This window comes from Manduca sexta, chromosome 28, assembly GCF_014839805.1.
Source record: "Manduca sexta isolate Smith_Timp_Sample1 chromosome 28, JHU_Msex_v1.0, whole genome shotgun sequence".
Classification (NCBI taxonomy): domain Eukaryota; kingdom Metazoa; phylum Arthropoda; class Insecta; order Lepidoptera; family Sphingidae; genus Manduca; species Manduca sexta.
In genome coordinates, this window is record NC_051142.1 from 5,182,854 (window position 1) to 5,201,934 (window position 19,081).

General features: G+C 37.2%; 2 protein-coding genes across 13 annotated transcripts in view; one reads left to right on the forward strand and one right to left on the reverse strand.

Annotated features, from left to right (window-relative positions):
* Positions 1-1,224: 1,224 nt before the first annotated feature.
* LOC115453545 lies at positions 1,225-12,777 on the reverse strand. Of its 5 annotated transcripts, none has more exons than XM_037444406.1 (14): positions 12,576-12,776; positions 11,997-12,158; positions 11,085-11,230; positions 9,977-10,037; positions 9,201-9,375; positions 8,912-9,042; positions 8,226-8,470; positions 7,070-8,152; positions 3,673-6,991; positions 2,959-3,097; positions 2,590-2,873; positions 2,204-2,464; positions 1,898-2,093; positions 1,225-1,825 (listed from the first exon to the last, which is right to left on the reverse strand). In XM_037444406.1, the coding sequence occupies exons 2-14, from the start codon at positions 12,108-12,110 to the stop codon at positions 1,698-1,700; spliced, it is 6,282 nt and encodes a 2,093-aa protein (XP_037300303.1). In that variant the 5' UTR covers positions 12,111-12,158; positions 12,576-12,776; the 3' UTR covers positions 1,225-1,697. The 5 variants fall into 5 exon arrangements, with proteins under 5 accessions (XP_037300303.1, XP_037300302.1, XP_037300301.1 ...); XM_037444405.1 differs by having other exon boundaries at positions 1,898-2,096; positions 12,576-12,775; XM_037444404.1 differs by having other exon boundaries at positions 1,225-2,093; positions 12,576-12,777.
* Positions 12,778-13,774: 997 nt separating this feature from the next.
* LOC115453546 (dynamin) overlaps positions 13,775-19,081 on the forward strand; it is a 32,249-nt gene continuing 26,942 nt past the window's right edge. For 3 of the 8 annotated variants that reach the window (XR_005113287.1, XR_005113288.1, XM_037444407.1), the window contains exons 1-2: positions 14,710-15,008; positions 18,113-18,186. Coding sequence is in view for 6 of the 8 variants with exons in the window: in XM_037444407.1 (XP_037300304.1) it covers positions 14,845-15,008; positions 18,113-18,186 (238 nt within the window). In the remaining 2 variants the exon portion in view is untranslated. Of the gene's footprint in view, positions 13,972-14,709; positions 15,009-18,112; positions 18,187-19,081 lie in introns of those variants that run through there. The other 5 variants (XM_037444411.1, XM_037444408.1, XM_037444412.1 and 2 more) reach the window with 5 other exon arrangements.

Sequence of the window (19,081 nt, forward strand, 5' to 3'; positions counted from 1 at the left end):
ATGTAGCTACATTATAATCTGTATATAGCTGAAGGCTTTAGCTTCCTTTCTATACCGGAAAGGGACATTAAAGCGGACGAAGCCGCGACTAGGCGCTCGTAAAACATACTTCACGAATCACAAAGGTGGCGCTCCTAGCGATTGTCGTGTTAACCATATTTATAACAGCTACATATTCGAAATTTATATTACATACATTACTAATTTTAATTAACAATAATAAAAAGGATCTGCTGCCCCTATTTAACACATATTTGACAAAAAAATAAATAAAAACGAGGCCATTAAATTATCCTTCAAACAAGGGAATTTTTGGCTCATAATTCTGGTTTGCTAGTGTCCATGAGTCCATTCATATAACTTGTTTTTACTGGCTTAAGTTATTGTTCCGTGGTATTTACTATGCCTTATTGTCATCTATTTGATTATCCTCTTACCTTATACTTAATTTCTTAGGGACATTTAGTCTGAGCATTTAGTATTAATTTTTGAACGTCAATCTGACGAGTAACCTACATATTTGTTACGTGTTGTATCCATAAGTTATGGCAAAATTTATTATTTTTTAACTCGTCATAGCTTTGTCACTTACATAGAAACAATAATTCTGACTGCACATTTAAAATGTCTTTTCTAGATACCACATTTTTTTTTGTAATTGAAAACGAATGGAGTATATAAAATAAACATCATATTTCTACAATAATGTGTTATCTTAATTTTGGTTATTTTATTGATTCATTCACAATGAAAATGCTAGTTAAATTTTTGACTCTGTGCATCTCCTCCTAAAGTACACATAATTTTAATTTGCAACCAACACTTCTAGATAGATAATTTAATTTGTTGGTGTTTCATAAAGACAAATTATATTTTTAATGGAATTATTCGTAAATCTTAGTAGCGTATTCCCGCCCGTCACTCGTGCGCCGTAAATATACACAATAATTATCCATGGTATATCCATATAGTATACCTGACCAGAAAAATAAACACGTGCACTTTGGGGGCGCCGCCTTGGCTTTTTCGTTTTAGGCTGGCCGCACAGAATATATTTCCTATGTTGTACTCCGTAGTAGATAATTATTTCTATACTTTACCGCAACATTGCGAAATTTTTTATTTTCCTGGTCAGTCTATAATAATATAGCATTCTAAAAACTTCTAATGAATTAAGTTATTCCTTATTATTTAGCTTTAAAAAGGGTAGAAAAAAAAATGCAATGTCGGTCATAATAATTTTATTCGCATATAATAATTGATTATGATACATGGAGCGTCACCGAACGTCAGCCGGCATAATTGCCATTAGCCAGTCGGTAGTCCCCGCCCCAAATTACAATTATAACTCATTTATATTGCATCGATTTTCGTTCCGCAAAAACCGTCGCTACACATTCACTAACGGGAGGTCTTATGGCTCGTGGCAGCGCTGGTGCGGGCGTGACAAGGCGCCGCAGCCCGCATACACTTAAACTTAGCAGTCAGGGAGCCAGACTTCCGGCCGATCGACATATTTACACGCGCGGAGCGCAAAGTGCGCCCTGTCCCGACCGGCTCATACTCACTTTCATAATTTACGTCCTAATTAAAATAATACCGAAAACCTAAAATCGGCGACGACCGAGGACGCAGAACGGAAACGATCCATTCGCTCGGAGACGGAGCGGCTCGACGCGGGACCCGGCCCGCGGCGCTCAGTCGGCCTTCACCTCGGCGGCGGGCGCGGGCGGCGCGTCCGGCGGCGGCGCCGTCTCCACGCCCTCCTCGCCGCCGCCCGCCGCCTCGCCACCTTCCGGCGCACGCTCGCCGCCGCCTCCGCCGTCTGCGCACAACGAGCCACCGGTCAGCGGGGACACCACAATACCGTAACTAGGCGACGGTGGCAAATACTGACTGCGTTGGTGGTGATGGTAGTACAGGTTGGGGCGCTGCTGCGTGTGGTGAGTGCGCAGCGGCGCCGGCGCGCGGTACAGCGGCAGTGCCGGCGCGTGCGGCCGCTGAATAGGCGCAGGGTAGCGCGGAGCCGCCATGCCGCCGCGGCCCATCGCGTTGCCGCCACCGCACCGCCCGTTGTTGCCGCCGCTCACCATCTGCTGCAAACGGACGTTACTACGGCTTCTTACCGAATACCGTTGCCGGTCATTTTTGGTGCTCTAATATAGACCGAGTGAGCGCGAGAAGCCGCGGCGTAGGCGGGTACCTGCTGCTGGTGATGTTGGTGAGGCGTGTGCGCAGGCGGGGGGTGCGGCGGCGGCGCGTGGTATTTATGCTGCGGCGGCGAGTGAGGCGGCTTTTGTGGCTTGTTGCCGCCCTTGGGAGTCGGCGATGCTGCTTCGCACAGTGGAGCAAAACCGTTGGCGTGCTCGTGCAACGGGCTTTTGAGTTGCTGTTGTGGCGGCGGTCGCGGTTGCGGTTGGGGCGGCGGGTATTGTTGCTGAAGCGGCGCGCGGTACTGCTGTTGCTGCAGTCATCGAATCATGATTATTAGTTTATTTTAACATTTTTCTCTTTTTTTATCACACATCTCATTAAAGTAATATGTATATAGTAAATGCCGTATTTTTAAATGAGTAAAATGTAGATTACCTGCATCTGCTGGACGGCGACTTGAAGTTGCGAAGATAAAAATTGTGATCCGAAGGCGCCAGACTGCGCTGGCTGCGTGAATTGGAGCGGGTAAGTGGGCGCGGGAGCGGCGGGCGGCTGATAGTGCGAGTAGTACGAGGACGCGGGCGGCGCGGGTCGCGGCAGCAGACCCTGAAGAGAGTACGGCGCCTCGCCCACCGGCGCGGAGTATCCCAAGTACGGCTGCTGGTAAGTGCTTACGCCACCCACTCCCCCTACGCCACCGACGCCACCGCCTTTGCTGCCTGCATAACATAATTTCTTAAGTCAATTCTAGTCCTAACATTATATTTATTATAAAAAATAAAAAAAAAATACATTCGTCATTACCTATGGCGCCTATTTGCTGAGTAGACGGTTTAACGGTCGCCGACATAAGCGAGTTAGATGTACTTGAGATGAGAACTGTACTGGGGCTGTTGCCTAACTGACCAGATTGGCCGAATGCTGCTCCGCCGCCTGCAGCCGCCTAAAAATAAAACGAAAAAAATATCCTTAAAGTTAGTGGATACACTATAGTTTTCTGCTAATAATTCTTATCTTTAGACGTCTAACATTTTTGGTTAAATTCATTGTTATCAAATTAATATTCGGTAATCTAATGTATTTATTTATATTATCGACATAAATGTAGCTACATATATCAATATTAAATTCCTTGCTTATAATTTGTAAATATGTTATACAAATAAATGAACCTCTCTTTTAAAATAAAACTATTTTATGGATCTATTTTTTATATAATATTTTTCTCCCAGGGTTTCAACATAGAATTCGCTTTAACATAAAAATAATTATTCTTTTCTTTTCTTTAAATACATTTAAGAATTATACCTAATCATATAATATTAAAACTGTATTTGGTTATAGAATGTGTAGTTGGAGTTAATTTACGCATGCCGCAGTAACAATATAATTTATGTTACAGTTTTAAGACCAATCTGGTAAGTACTGCTTAATCTGAGAACCCAATATAGGAGATTCGGAGACATCCTTTTTTCGAATCATATTATTATATTATTTGTTTAGCAAAAAATCACTTACCATTCTGTACTGACTTGGAAGGCTCTGAAACATATCTGGTGGAGGCTGATAATTATACGGCGCCGCGGAGCCCGCACCATAAGGAGTTCCGGGGAATCCTCCAAATTGTCCACGACTCTGATCAAGAAAGGCTCCATAGAGACCACCTTGTTGAGGAAGCTGTTGTGAAGAGCTCAGTAGCTGCTGTGACGAGTTAAACAGGACGGCAGGCGGTGACGGAACTGAGAGCCCGCCATACCCTGCCTGGTATCCTACATGATTGTAATGTTGAGGTGGCGGAGATTGCAGTTGTTGGGTTGGTTTCACTTTGCACACATTTGGAGGGGCGCTCTCTGTATTTGTTTCTTCAAATCCGGCAAACTGTAATTCCTCACTGCCTTCTGCCACTGCAGGCATTTCCCAAACTTTCTTAACACTGGCGATTTTTAAATTGAGATCTGCCGCCAATGGAGAAATAGTGTTCGACGTGCTCATATGTACGCCACGTGGCAATCCTAACGCCTTTGCCGATTTGTCGTCTGTGAGTTGCGCGAGGTCGGTTTCGAATGTGAAGTCTAACTTCATATCTGAAGAGTCTTCAGCTTTTTGTGACGTATCAAAGGACATTTGTAATCCCAGGGTGGTGTCTCCTTCACTCGCTGGCCTACTGCTATCCGCCATAAGCTCTTGTATAGATCTAGGCCGCGATCTGACGTCACCATTAAAGGTTAACGGCCGCGTTTCCAGCTCGGCGGACATTTCTTCAGCTTGTGATTTAGGTATGTTAGGGTTGAGTTGATATTTTTGTTGCAATGCTTCATCAGGGGGCGCAGTTTTATAGTTAGTGTTTTCAAATATGATAGTCTCCTTGGGAATCGTAGTACCATCTAATACGCCAGATTTATCAGCAATAAGAGGACAAGTAGCCGTGGCTGTTTTTGTTTCAGTCGGGACCTCGGCTGGAGTACTACGTTGGCTCGACTGAGTCGATTTACTTTCAACTATTTCTTGATTTTCGTCAACGTTGCCACGTAAGCTCTGAGATATTGGTTTATCCCAGGCATTTACAGGCGGTGGTGGGGGGGCTGCTCCGGTGTCCGGTCTAAAGCCACCTACTAAACACATTTGTTGTTTCTGCCTTTGCTTAACAAATCGCGGCGCCAAATTGGCTTGCCGAGGTCGGTCATATTGTGGATTAGATTTTGCGGAAATAGGTGCTGAGCCTCGTGAATTCGGCTTATCATTAGAATTCCTTGAGGAAGATCCATTGCGACCTCCCCCTTGATTAGAATGAGATCTGGGTTGCTTTACAACATGTGGGTTTTCTTCTTTTGTGGGCGCTCGAACCTCCTTAGAATTTTTCTTATTACGCACCTCTTGGAATCCATCATCTACAATATCATCATCCTTTTTGGCAGTAGTAACTTTCAGATCAGACATAGCCTCTGTAATGTCCGCCGATTTATCACCCAAAGCATCTTTTTTAGGTCCTTGGGCATTACGGCTGTTATTTTGACGATTCCCAGGATTCTGATTACGTCCCCCTTGACCTTTTTGGGATTGGCCAGGCGGTCGTCCAGGAACTGAGCGACGACGACCCGAGGTTCCACCACCTTCGGAATGTTCAGACGTTGTTTCCCAGTTTTCGTCTTCGCCACTAAGTGGACCCGCGCCTTTCGGTCGACGATCGCGTCCCCTGCCAGAAGACGAACCTGGACGGGACGACTTATTATTACCCTTGCCTTTGTCATCAAGTTGGACATTATCTTTCACTTCTTCATTTTCCTTCACGGCTCTATTAGCTTGACTGAAAGGACTTTTTGTATTAGGGGGTCCATATCCAGCTACTCTTTTAGCAGGTGCGGGCGGGCGACTAGCGCCTTGGAAACCACCCCTACCACGACGTGACGGCTGGCCTCGAGGTGCGAAAGGTTCTCTATTCTCTAAACCATCAGTAACAACTGGAATATCTTGCGATGGTGGCCTATTGTCTTCGGGCTTATCAGATTTCTTGGGGCCGCGAGGACTACGTGGAGCCCTACGTCGTTCTCTCCGCTCATTGTTTGGAGCACCATCTGTGGAACCATCGGATTCACTGGCCCTATTGTTAGAACGAGAGCTGCGATGTGAGCGTCGTCCTCGAGATTCTCTCTGTCCCCAGCCTCTATTATAGACAGCATATCCACTTCCACCATATGGTCTGCTCCTCTTCTCAGATCCAGATCCACTAGATTTTCTTTCCACAGATTCTTTACCAGAAATCTTATTGAGTTGTTCATTGCTAAATCTTTCATTCTTTTTATCATCTACTATCCGTTTCTGAGAGTCCATGCTACCATGAAGAGATTCCACAGATTGTGTTTCATTAATTTTTATCACGTTAGCAGGGTCAGTACTTGATTTTGAAGCTACAGATTCAGACTCCGAAAGGTCCTTTTCAGATTTTTGACTCGGAAATACTGGTTTAGCAACATTTTGTTGTATCAATTGATCTGATGATGGCTTTTGTGCGTGGGAAAGTGGTACAAAGTTATCAGTGTGATTAGAAGGTTTAGATAACAATATAGGTGAAGACTTAGGAAGTGATAGATTTTCAGAAGAAGCAGTTTGAGATTGGCTAAGAGGAGTTAATATTTGAGTTTGATTATTTACTATAGAAATATTTTGAGATGATTGCTGGTTAAGATTAATATTTTGAATGCTAGGAGAATAATTATCACATTTTTGAGTTAAGTTTTGAGGTATACATGGTGCTGATATTACATTAGTTGCAGTAGTTGTGCATTGTGCTTGTGGAGGCAAAGAGATTTGATGTTGAGAATTAACGACAGTTTCCTCACATTCCTTGTCAATGATTTCCTTAGCTTGTATTTCATTATCTTTTATCGAAGCTGCTTTATCGGCATTCATCTTAGTCGCACTGTAATTAGTTGGTTCCTCCTGAGTAACTTCGGCCCAAGAAGCCTTAGCAAACTCGCGTTCCGAGGACTCTCTTTGAGATGCATTGGAAGGAGGCGTACATCGCCTTACAGGTGCTGGTGCTGCAGTTGATGAATCAGACGATACTAAAGATTCTGCGACACCTATACTTTTCCTTTCAAATACTTCACTTAATTTTTCAGCTGCAGATCTGCTACTTGGTTCAATAGTACTCTCATTCGATTTTTTATCAGATTCATTTTTTCTATCTTTATAATCATTATAATCCTTATACGAATCCTTAGAATTTGATCTGTCTAATTCTCGTCCAGATCTTTCATAATCTTGCATTTCAGACCGCCACTGCGGCCCAGGTCCATCTTTATCTCTTCTGAAGTCATCTTCACGGTCTGAATAATCTCTAAAAAGTAAACAATGTGAAATCTATTTATAAAATATATTTATACAAAATAAGCAAATTAAGACAGTATGTATGTACCTGGAGTAAGAACGACGACCGTTATGTGGGGCATGTCGGGGAGCGTTATACGGTGGCGGCTCCTGTCTTCTAGGAACTGATTTTCCTGAAAATGCCCAACCTTTATGTTGGTCATCTTGTTGCCGGTTCTGTTGTTGTTTTAGAAATCGCGGTGGAATATTGGCTTGAAATGTTTTGGAAAAAGATGGATTGTTTTGATCGCGATCACGATCGCGTTCGCGTTCACGTTCGCGGTCGCGGTCACGGTCACGACCGTAATCACGATCTCGTTCTCTAAAGTCCCGATCACGATCTCTATCTCGATCGTTTCTTTCTCTGTCTAACCGATCTCGATCACGATCACGATCGCGATCACGGTCACGATCTCTTTCCCGTTCCCTGTCAGCGCGATCTCGTTCTCGGTCTCTATCGAATCGGTCGCGATCCAACCGATCACGATTATCATTGCGATCTCTGTCACGAATATCAATTCGTTCTTTGTCGCCTTCAGGGCGATCCCTGTTTTCATTACGACCTTTTTCCCTATTTTCCATTCTATCACGTTCGCGATCACGTTCATGCGGGTCGCGATCGCGGTCTCTGTTGTCAAATCTTTCTCTATTGTCCATGCGTTCACGATCGCGTTCTCTATTGTCCATTGGCCGTTCCTTTTCTCTAGAATCTCTTTCTCGTACATCATTGCGATCCTTTTCCCTATTTTCCGCCCTATCTCCTCGTTCGCAGCGGTCTCTGTCTCTGTTATCAATTCGGTCCTTTTCCCTGCCATCATGTTCCCGTTCTCTATTATCATTACGATCCCGATCCGCACGATCGCGGTAGTCTTTAGGTGATTGAGTAGATCCAGAAGGTTCTCGCATTTGCCGGCGCTGTTCCTCTTCTTTACGCTGTCTAGCACGCGCAACGGCTTGGGCAACTTCATTGTTTTGTTTCTGTCGTCTCTCGGCCCAAAGTTGCTCCTCATCCCCCGGTTCATGAATCTTAGGATCCGGTCGTTCATTTTCTACAACAGGTCGACCACTACCATTTTTCGTGGTTCCTTTTGTCGGTGCCGGCGATTCTCCGTCGGAAAAATCCAGCTTTTGGCTAAAACGAGAAGTTAATTTTATCATATTTAATGCATAGAAACATATAAGCGAAAATAAAATGATGAACTCACTTATAGTCGATATCGTCATTTTGCGCCCAACCGACATCACGAGAGATGTTGTCGAGCGAAGAAATTTCCTCTTCGCGCAGGATGGGCCGCGCGGTGAGCACTTCGACGGCGCGAGGAGTGGCGGGCGGGCGGTGCGCCGGGCGCGGGGGCGCGCCGCCGGCCGCGCCACTGCCGCCGCTGCGAGTCTCGCGCAGGTTGCCCAGCGTACCCAGCCCGAGCCCGCCACTGCTGCTACCTTTCACCAACTACACACAAAAATATCATTTCGGATATTTTGCTTTTACTTCTTTTAACATTCAGCAGCAGTTCAATACCAACAAAGTATAGATACTAGATATTATGTCCCACTGAGTTGTTTTCTGGGATGAAAAACATGCCTATATATTAATTATGGACTCATGTCTAACTGTGTTACAGATTAAATCATTGAGTTTCATTCTAAAAAAAACATCCATAACTCCTAACATCTGTTCACTGTCACATTTACATTATAAAAATTAAGTAAAGTTAACACTTTTTTTTCCATTAATAGCTTGGTAAAAGATCTTCACTGCACCTGGTATGCGAACTGAATTGAAGCGTAAGGAAAACGTCTACCAAAAAGAAATAAAAGCAGTCTTTGATAGTTAAATTAATTATGCCAGCCTGCCAATTATTTACACAGAAATTATAGAAATAAGACATACAAAGGGTGGCAGGATGGCGCGGAATGCTGGAGTTTGCTGTGATGCGGGTGTCGTTGCGGGAATGGTTGTGGGAGACGCTACAGGCTCCTGGCGGACTCCGGCCGTGCCACCGCACGTCCAGCTGCCTTCCGCTGCAAACATCACACAAGTATATGTTATGGTTTTTTAGTATAAATTACTACAAAAATGTAATTGACATAAAAGGCAACAATACATTAATAAATGAAATACAAGAATAAAGAAGCTTTTTTTTTTAAATATTACACTAAAAACAAGTAAAAACACTTACTTTGTGGTCTGAGTTGTGGCTGTGGCACAGAATGGTCTGATGACCGATGTGAGGGCTGAGCAGCTGCCTCTAAAGAAGGGAACTCTGTGCGAAAGTGGGGGGATGACAGTGGAGGAATGGCCCCCCATCCGCTGGGACCAGAGCCGGCACCCACACTGCTGTTCGATGTTGTTGCCTGCAAGTGTTATATAAAAAAGTAATCTTCAGATCCTTAGGCCTAGGTTGGAGGTGGCTAAAACTCAGTGAAGAAATTTAAATACAAAATATAATATTTATTTTGAAGAATTCTTAAGTTTTTATAGCTCCACTTAGATGGATAATGTAACCAAAATATATAATAAAAATAGTATCGATAATATCAGGCAGATTTATATCAACCATAATATAAGATACTTCTGTGTTATGATGTGCTGTATCTAATGTACATAACAATGCACTCTGTAAAAACACATCAAATATAATTATTTTATTATTTGAACACCACTTTTATTTTCAACCTGGCGCAAACTAGTGAGGAGACCTGACCACAAATAATGAGAACTTGGTTGGACAAAGAAGATTATTCTAGCACTACAAAATTTTAAAAACAAATGAATTTGTTTATTCTATAAAAGCGACATGCTAATAGTACACTTTTGGAGGGTTCAATAAACTCTTTACACAATAACAGAGCTCACAGTATCATAAACAGAGGACAGAGTAAACATTGTAGCTACCTGGAGTAAATAGATGCTGGTGTTTATTTTATAAATATCCACATTGTAATAATTACTCACTGTTGTTTGGGAAGTGCATGTTGGTGGAGTAACCACAGATGTAGTAGCAGCAGAGATAGAGCTGCAATGTTAATAATTATGAAAATTTTAAATGTATAAAGTAATTAAAATTACTCACATCATAACATATCGAGATTTTGTATCTATTTAAAACTAAACTATAATATTAAGGGCCTGTTTCACTTCCAAGTAAATGCTACTTGTCACATAAATGTATAAGCCAACCCAATACAAAAGTCACTCTAAATCTATGTTCCTAAATGAATGGTCATAAAATTAGTGGTAATATTTATTTATACATTATTTATTTATTTATCTAGTTAACCAGGCCCTTAATAAAGATTAAAACATTATTATAATTTTATAATTTCCTATGTGTCATATGCACTCATACTACAAACTGTTTTAAATTTATAATGACAAAAATAGGTACAAGTTTATAATCTTTTACTGTTACTATAATCATCCTAGAATACAGTATTTGTCTAAATTTTATGATAAAAATAAGGTATGATGATGGTTAATATAGCTATTTATGGAATATGATTTTCTTATATTGTGTCTTAATAATAGTTTCAATGTATTTTATTATATTCAGTGATATTTAACATTTGTAGAACACAAAATAAATCTTGTTTTTAGTAAGGATAAACATTTTAAATGGATACATATTGATAACAAAAATGGCATTATTCAGTGATGTCCTTCAAGAGCATAGTGAATTGAATTGGGTTTGGTTTCCATTATGTAATAATTTTGCATTGATAAAAACAGTCCTATTATTGGTGAAAGTTACACACTTTACAATAAAACAGCTTACTGGTGTAACTAGCATGAAGTTATGATATCATGAATGATAAATTATCTGGTCAATCATTTATTTTTCATAAAAATGGATGTTGTTAGAATAAGGTCAATATTTTTTTTATTCAGAAGAAAGTACATAATTTTGCTGTCATTTACTTAAAAAATACTATACCCAAAATGTAAAATACGGAGTCACAATATTGCACAATTATTAATATTAATTTTCAAGTAATAGTTAAAGATATCAGCAGTTACATAATGTGAAGAATTTAATTGTTTTAGCTGACATAATGTTACTTACTTTGCGTTTGGGTCTTGACCTGTTTCAGTTTTCAAAGAGGGCAAATTGGCTGGTGGACGCCTTGCTGATGGTACCTTTCCAAGACTTTGCATTCCATGTTTGCGGCTAAGTTGGGATTTAGTAGAGGACGGTTCTGAATTTTCGTTCTACAATACGAAACAAATAATATCTCATCATTTACATTATTATTGTGGTAAAAATATCTAAGTCTTTTTTTTTGTATAACCAATTAGATTTTGTTTGCTTATTTAATATGAAATTGCTTGATATTAAAAAAAAAATTATAAACAGAATTTAATAATCTATTTGCAACTGAAAACAAAAAACTTAGAAAAGATGTGTCATTCAGTGTTAAGATTTCAGAACATTTGATGGTCAATGACCTTTATCACAAAAGAATGATATATTGGCAAGTTGTAACAATATATTCCTTCTGTTGCAACAATGTAATGTGTTAATTGTGAAATCTGAGGTTAGCAATCAAATAATATTGAGCAAAGAAAAAAATCAATACTTGGGTAATAAATTTAGGTTAACAGTAAAAGCTAAAACACAAAGGCACAATTGCTATAGTAAAATAAGGAAGCAAGGCCACAGTGTTCACTTATGTTGCAGCTGGGTTTGTTACCTATAAGGTAGAATGAAGGTCACTTTATTCAACTGCAAACTATCTGATGTGGCATTATTGTGTGATGCTGGTCATATTGCTGCATTCATATTTAATTGATACAGCAAATGAACTAAATTTACATTGGAATACTTATTTTAACGACGGACAGTGTACTTTATTAGCGAAAACATGTATTTTATAAAAATAAACTACCAAATGTAAAATGCTATGGTTGAAATCTTGTGGGCGTAAACCGCCTTGACACTGACATCTAAAAAAAATCATCTACAAAGTACACTCACTCTATTGGCGCAGTACAAGCTATTGATGTCCAATTTCTGATATTTTTGCTTGACGGACGTCGGCTTGCTCTGCGCCGTAGTGCCTCCGCCGCCCGGCGTCGAGAGTGCAGACATGCTGCGATGTACACACCATCAGGAGGTCACCCTCGCACCGACCACCAACTGCAACCAGCGCAATCACACTTCAAACTTCACTCTACGTAATTGTTATAATAACTGCTCTTTGTAGACATTTGCCTTTTCTCCTTGCGTTATACTTTCACTAAATAGTAGGCGATACACTTATTTCCTCGTCGAAACACTTGAAAATGCCACAATTCACTGAAACACTTTCACAGCACTCGTAGGACAATAAATTGGAGCCCTGCCCTCCGAAGTTTATTGACGTGTTACATCCGTCTGATGAAGGCTGGATCGATGACTTCCAGTTTTACAAGCGTTTCCACTCTACACTTTCTCAACCGTTACAATACTCACGATCTACCTTAAAGTAACGGTATACTAAGATAAAATTAGTAAAACGGTAAATAAACTAATTTTATCCTTCTAGAAAACAACAAAAGCGAAATATTTATATACCTTGGTCCGTTATACTATGTTATATATGTTAAAAATTATTTAAACTCGATTGCTAATTCCTCTATGAAGATTACTTTAGATTTTAACTATAATCTACGCTACCAAAAACTTATATCACTTTATTTTAAGATGGCGTCTCCAAAAGACGATCTCCTTCCTTTTCACAATCAATAGTGTGACGTCACAAAGACGCGAGGTAGCGCACTCTAGTGGGAAAAACGTTAATAATGCAATTAAAGATTTCATTCACAGCCAAACAAAAAGCGCAATGTAAAAATTGTATTAATATCGTATAACTTAGATACAGTGATTCGCTAAAGTGATTAATGAAAATAGTGAATTAGGTACTCTTAATAATATTTCGTAACAATGATTATATATGAACAAATAAAAAGAAAAACTTAATAAATAAACACTCGCTAGATCTACAGTGGAAGGCTTTAGAAATACTTCGTAATATTGTCTATGGTCCTAATATGGTCTATGTCTTTTCACAAAAAAAATTAGTAAATTTTGTGTGAAATAATTTTCTGTTTACGATTATATAAAAAAAAAATGTCATATAGCCATTGTTATTTTCTTCATAATAAAAAAAAACTGGTTTATCATAAAATTATTGTTCTCACAATTTTACATTTGGTTACAAATCAAAAAACAAATTAAGTAGGGAACACACCGTATTATAAATTGTTTGCCGAGATAGAAATTTGATTTATAATTTGGGCTAACTAGTATTATATATTTTGTTGCCTCTACTTTTCTACAGTACAGGAAAAGAAATACATACTACATATAAATATAGGATATATATGTAGTAAAATAGATCTTTTGAACAAATGTGCCAATTTCCTCGATAACAATACAGATTAATTGAATGTGGGTAGACATATATTGATATTTATTTCTTTCTTTTTCTGAATATGCTGTAGCTTATGTTCGTGGGTATGGCAACTTTTAGATAAATTTATGTGATAAAAAAAGGTTCAAATGTTTAAATTCACATTTAAACACATACTGATATTAGAATTATGTAACTTAGTTATAATTTAAATTATGTTTCTGTAGCCCATACCAATAAATTTTCAATATAGAGATAGAATTATTGTCGTCTTTCATTATTTTCACGCATGCGCAATTTGTTACTTCGTTCTTTATTGATGAACGAAAAATCAGTAGGCGAAGATCTGCGGTGAAGTTCATAAAACGAGAAGTGTTTGAGGCAACCGGCAGCCATGGCCGGGAATATAGGGATGGAGCAGTTGATTCCAATCGTCAATAAGCTGCAAGATGCTTTTACACAGTTGGGCGTGCATATGCAGTTAGATTTACCACAAATCGCTGTGGTGGGCGGACAATCGGCAGGAAAAAGCTCCGTATTAGAAAATTTTGTGGGCAGGTAAGTAACTTCCTTGGTACCTAAATATATATTTTTCTTTAAGCGAGTAAATAGTTCAGTAACAGTCTACTATAATATACTGTCCCGTACGTACCTGCTATACCAGAAAGGAGAGGGTATCTTATATTACATCACTGTTTGCAAAATAAAAATTCAATTATATAACATAAATTATTATTGTAACTAAAGGATACAGTTACAACATTTATCAAGTTATAAATTGTAACTTGGATTGAGAGTTTTGAGATTTTAACTTTATTACATTTTTTAATTTGATGAAATCAATACTGCCTTATATATTTTTTAATATTAATTAAGTAAATGGGCTGGAGTCTCATATCTTAAACTATAAAAAACCATATCTATGCATTTTTTGTTAATTATGAGGTTTATAATGTTCTTTGTACATATAGACATAATATTTTTTTAAATGTGATATTTTGGTACGTTGGCCTAGATTTTGTGCGCATGTCAAGATATATTGATTTCTTTAGAGCAAATTGGAGCTTAGAGATGAAATGTCACATGAATTCTATGCTTTCACAAATGAATAGAAACATTATAATGATAGTTTATGCATATATGTATCCAAAGCTTAAACATATCATAGACATAATAAAGAATGAGTCATTTCATAATGAAGATTGTGTTTTTTCTCATTCTTTACATAACAGGTTCTACGGTTTAGACAAAGATAGCATAAGTTTTGAATGTTTGGAAGTTAAGCTTCAATTCGTTTGACAGTAGTCGAAACGAAACGTAACCACCCACCACCATATTGAAAAATAAATTAGTTTATCGATGATGAATTGATGATGAGCAAGTGTTATTAGTGTTCTATAGGTGATAAAACTTTAATGCATTTTATCAAAAATGGCTGGAAATTTCGGAATGCAGCAGTTGATCCCAATTGTAAACAAATTACAAGATGCATTCGTGCAAATGGGCGTGCACATGTCTTTGGATCTTCCACAAATCGCTGTTGTGGGTGGTCAGTCCGCAGGAAAGAGTTCGGTGTTAGAAAATTTTGTCGGCAGGTGAGATAATTAGTATGAAAACAACTCAGGGTATTTATACACTTTTTAAATTAATATATAACCAGAGCCTCCTAGATCTTTGTTTGGGTTGGTGCCTCCTTGTTTACGGGTTGAATGTCACTGCTAAAGTAGTTTTCTAATTGAAACAATCGAGCTGTTCAGGTAATTAAATGTATTGCGCGTGCTTTTGTAATTGATTATGTACACCAAATATTTAGTGAGTCATTCACATACCATGGCACTCTTCCTGTAACACACAAGTATATTAGGCACAACACACCATCTAGTAGGTACAATATATAATTTCTACAATGATAATAATTGGATAGACATAATATCATAATTTCTACAATAGTATACATAGTATGTCAATATAGTTAATACCATTTACTGCTTGCTATTTATGCATCTTTCTTTGATTAAACTATAAAGAAGTTAACATACACTTGTTTACATTGTGTAATGACCAGTACAAGAGAAAAAATGATTGATTAAAAAAATTTCTTGTGTTATCACTATTTTGCTTACACAAAAGAAGGTAATTCATTTTAAAACATAGTGCCATTATTAGTTTGCTATGACACAGAAATGATGCAGTTTGTTTAGGAAAATACTTTTTATCTCTGATATATTTTTATCTCTAGAAATGGATGGCCTGAATTGTTATCAATAACTTTGTTCTATTGTCATTATTTTTTAATGAAATAAACGGAAGTTAATAGCACACTATTAACTTAAATTGTAACCACTGTATTGTAACCAATATAAACTTCTGAGTTGCAATGCTGTGCAGAGTTTAAGGCATGTGAATTTGTGGTATTTTTCCAAATAAAAGTCCTTTGTTGTTCAATGTAATCCATAATACAAACTTTTGGAATACTGTTTATTTTGAAATAAAAAAACTATTTCCTAGTAATCTTTTTATATGGATTCCTCATAATTAACCAATACCATAAATGTGTACAGGGTCATATTTTAATTTTATTACTAAATAAAACCACATATTTATCTTCTGCAGAGTGCCGCCACTTTGCAATAACTTACTTGATCTGTCGATGTGAAATAAAAAGTGTGAGTTTCAAACAAAATATATATATATATTTTAAAATTTTACATGCCTTCATGCCCTACTACTGCTCTAAGAGAATTCCTCTCAATGGCAATATCACATTTTGAGTTAGAAATACACTCACCTACAAAACATATTCACACTAAACTACAAGATGATAAAAAATCAGGAAGTATAACTGGGATTTTTGTGAAAATATTCATTATTAATGGATGATTTTTGGTACAATGTTAGGAGAGAAGAGTATGTGGTTTCATCTGTTAATGCAATGGCAAAATGTCCCTGTTTAAGTAAAAAAATGTTATTTCTGTGGAAGTGACTTAGAATGTGGGTTGTCACAGCATTTAGTTTTTCTCAGATGACTCATGCTGTGATAGAAACATTGTTACTTTGCCTGAGTGAGTACTTTACAACACAAGAGTTAAGTTCAAGGATAATAGGTCTGACATATTGGCTGTAATATAATTTTTAGCAAGAATTTAATATTGTTGCTACTTTAAACACATTATAATAATAGCCTGAATGGAACAGTTTACTGAGACAATGTCTGCAGGTTCAAAACCCAAGTCACATACCTCTGCCTTTCAAAGTTATGTTCAATGTGAAGGAAAACATTGTGATCAAAGCTATATCTAAGGATTCTTTATAAGAATTTTGAGAATAAGTGAAATCAGTCAACCCACACTAAGCTAGTGTGGTGGACTCTGTCCCTAAAACACTGTCATGTTTGATAGCACCACTTATACAACATTGGTGCTATGTATCTTAAAAATTCATCTTCATTTCCTATGTGTCAATCCAGGACATGGTCTATCCATGTGCCGAATTTCATCTATAAGAATTGAACTGTTTCTGCATGCACTTCTAACAAACAACTAAACATCCAAACATTGCATTTGTAATATTAGTAACATATTATTATTGGACAGCCTTTGAGAAACATTTTTGGAATATATATTACACAACATTTCTGAATTAATTGTGTCATACTCTCTCTACCATATAATATGATAGAGGCAGAAAGATCATCATTTTTGTGTATCACTATTCTTACTCAAGATTTAACTTCATACTGATAATATATGATAAAAGGATTAGATCTTTTATGTTCTATAGAGTTTTTTGTTATATAAAACCTCTTCAGTGTATGCATGCTTTGATTATGAATATATAAATTTGAATTTAAAACATTTGTTAATGATAAATAATTGAATTATTTACTTATTTATTTTCTGTATTAAACATACATTTGTAACTTTTAGATGAACTTTAAAGTTAAGGTCACATTATATTGGGAATATAATAAAATATACACAACCATGGTCATCGAAATAAAAGTATATAATGGGATTTTATCACCAGGCGGACTCTGCTCCGTGACCATGAAGGCTGTAAAGCCTTCAAAATGTCAGGAGAAAATTATAATATAAGAAACTGCGATGAAATCCGAAAAACAGTTTTGATGTCTAACATTTGTATAAACATAAGAAATCATTGTACAAACAAAGTCATAACCCTATGCTAGGGTTCAACTAGTGTTATTGTGTAACAAGGACTTCATTCTATAAAATGTTTTTGTGTCTCACGAAAATTAAGCTCTCATTATTGTAATTATTTAGGGATTTCAGAATGTTTTGTATCGAAGCAAAGTTTTTGCAAAATCAACATTTATTGACATGCACACAATAATTAAAGGCTGCATGAGGGTATTGTAACTATTCAGGTGTATACCTTAAAGAAGTAAATAGTTTTATAAGGAGCAAGTGTTACTGATAAGGTAGATGTAGTAGCTATAGGGAAGTTTTCCTAAAACATTATTTTATTTTTTAACACTGTATTAATGAGCGCTAAGTGTTCCAGACTGATGTGTAGTGATAATAAAGTATGCAAGATTAAAATTTACTGGTATGAGTTTACTTCGTGATATCTACATTTTTTGTCTGTGAGAGTGTCAATGGAAAGTGGAGTGAAACTAGTTTTCATCATATTACATAGTAATTCTAGAAAAGTGCTAACAAAAATGATTTTGTTATAGGGACTTCTTGCCACGAGGTTCAGGAATAGTTACGCGCCGACCATTGATTCTACAGCTTATAAATGGAAACGCAGGTACGTATTTTTATATACAGATATGTATTAATTGTACATTTTCGATATTGTTTTTATTAGTTTTTAAAGCCTAGCCTGATTGGCCTCAATAAATCACTTGGTTCATAAAACTTTCTGAAATTGTTTTAAATTTAACAAGTGATAAATCTTATTATTTTCAAATTATTCTGAGCATAAATACGCAAGTAATGTAGGCATTTGCATTTGTTTTCCATTGATCTTTATTGACCTTCAGCTGTATTTTGAATGTAAATACGCCTAATTGGTTTACTAATTTAACGTTATTATCATGTGTCGGAAAAACTCAAATGTGTATGTCATAATAACGCATAATTCCTTTTTTAGCTTAAATATACGTACGTACGCATACGGTATACGATTATAGACTGTATTTATATCAGGATGTTTTATTCTGACTATTGTACATTAGGGTGGAGCGTCAAAGTATGGAGAAAAAAAAAAGTCATCAAATCGTTTTTGAACACCTGCGGAAAGTTGCATATGGCAAAATTATATGTAAATATATTTTTATTTTATTTTTTTGACATATTTTTTAGCCCTCTACCTTAGCTCAAACTTTCAAAAAATACACCAAATAAGATATTTTTTAAATCAGTACAAAATAACATAAAAATTGGTAATCTATTATATTTTAGCGTAAAGTTTAAGATAAAATACTAATACTATGAACTGAATTCTTTATTGAGGGAAAAGCATGAAAAATCAATATGAAATTGAAAGTCAAAAATAACAAAATCGTGAAAATTTGCGTAAATTATTCAGATTTTTTGTGTATTTTTAAATGGTATTTTTTGTTTCAAAATATGGCATAATTGTGCGCGATTTTAGGTTAGATCGAATAAATCCTTCTCTTGCCTTTTCACCGGCTACCATA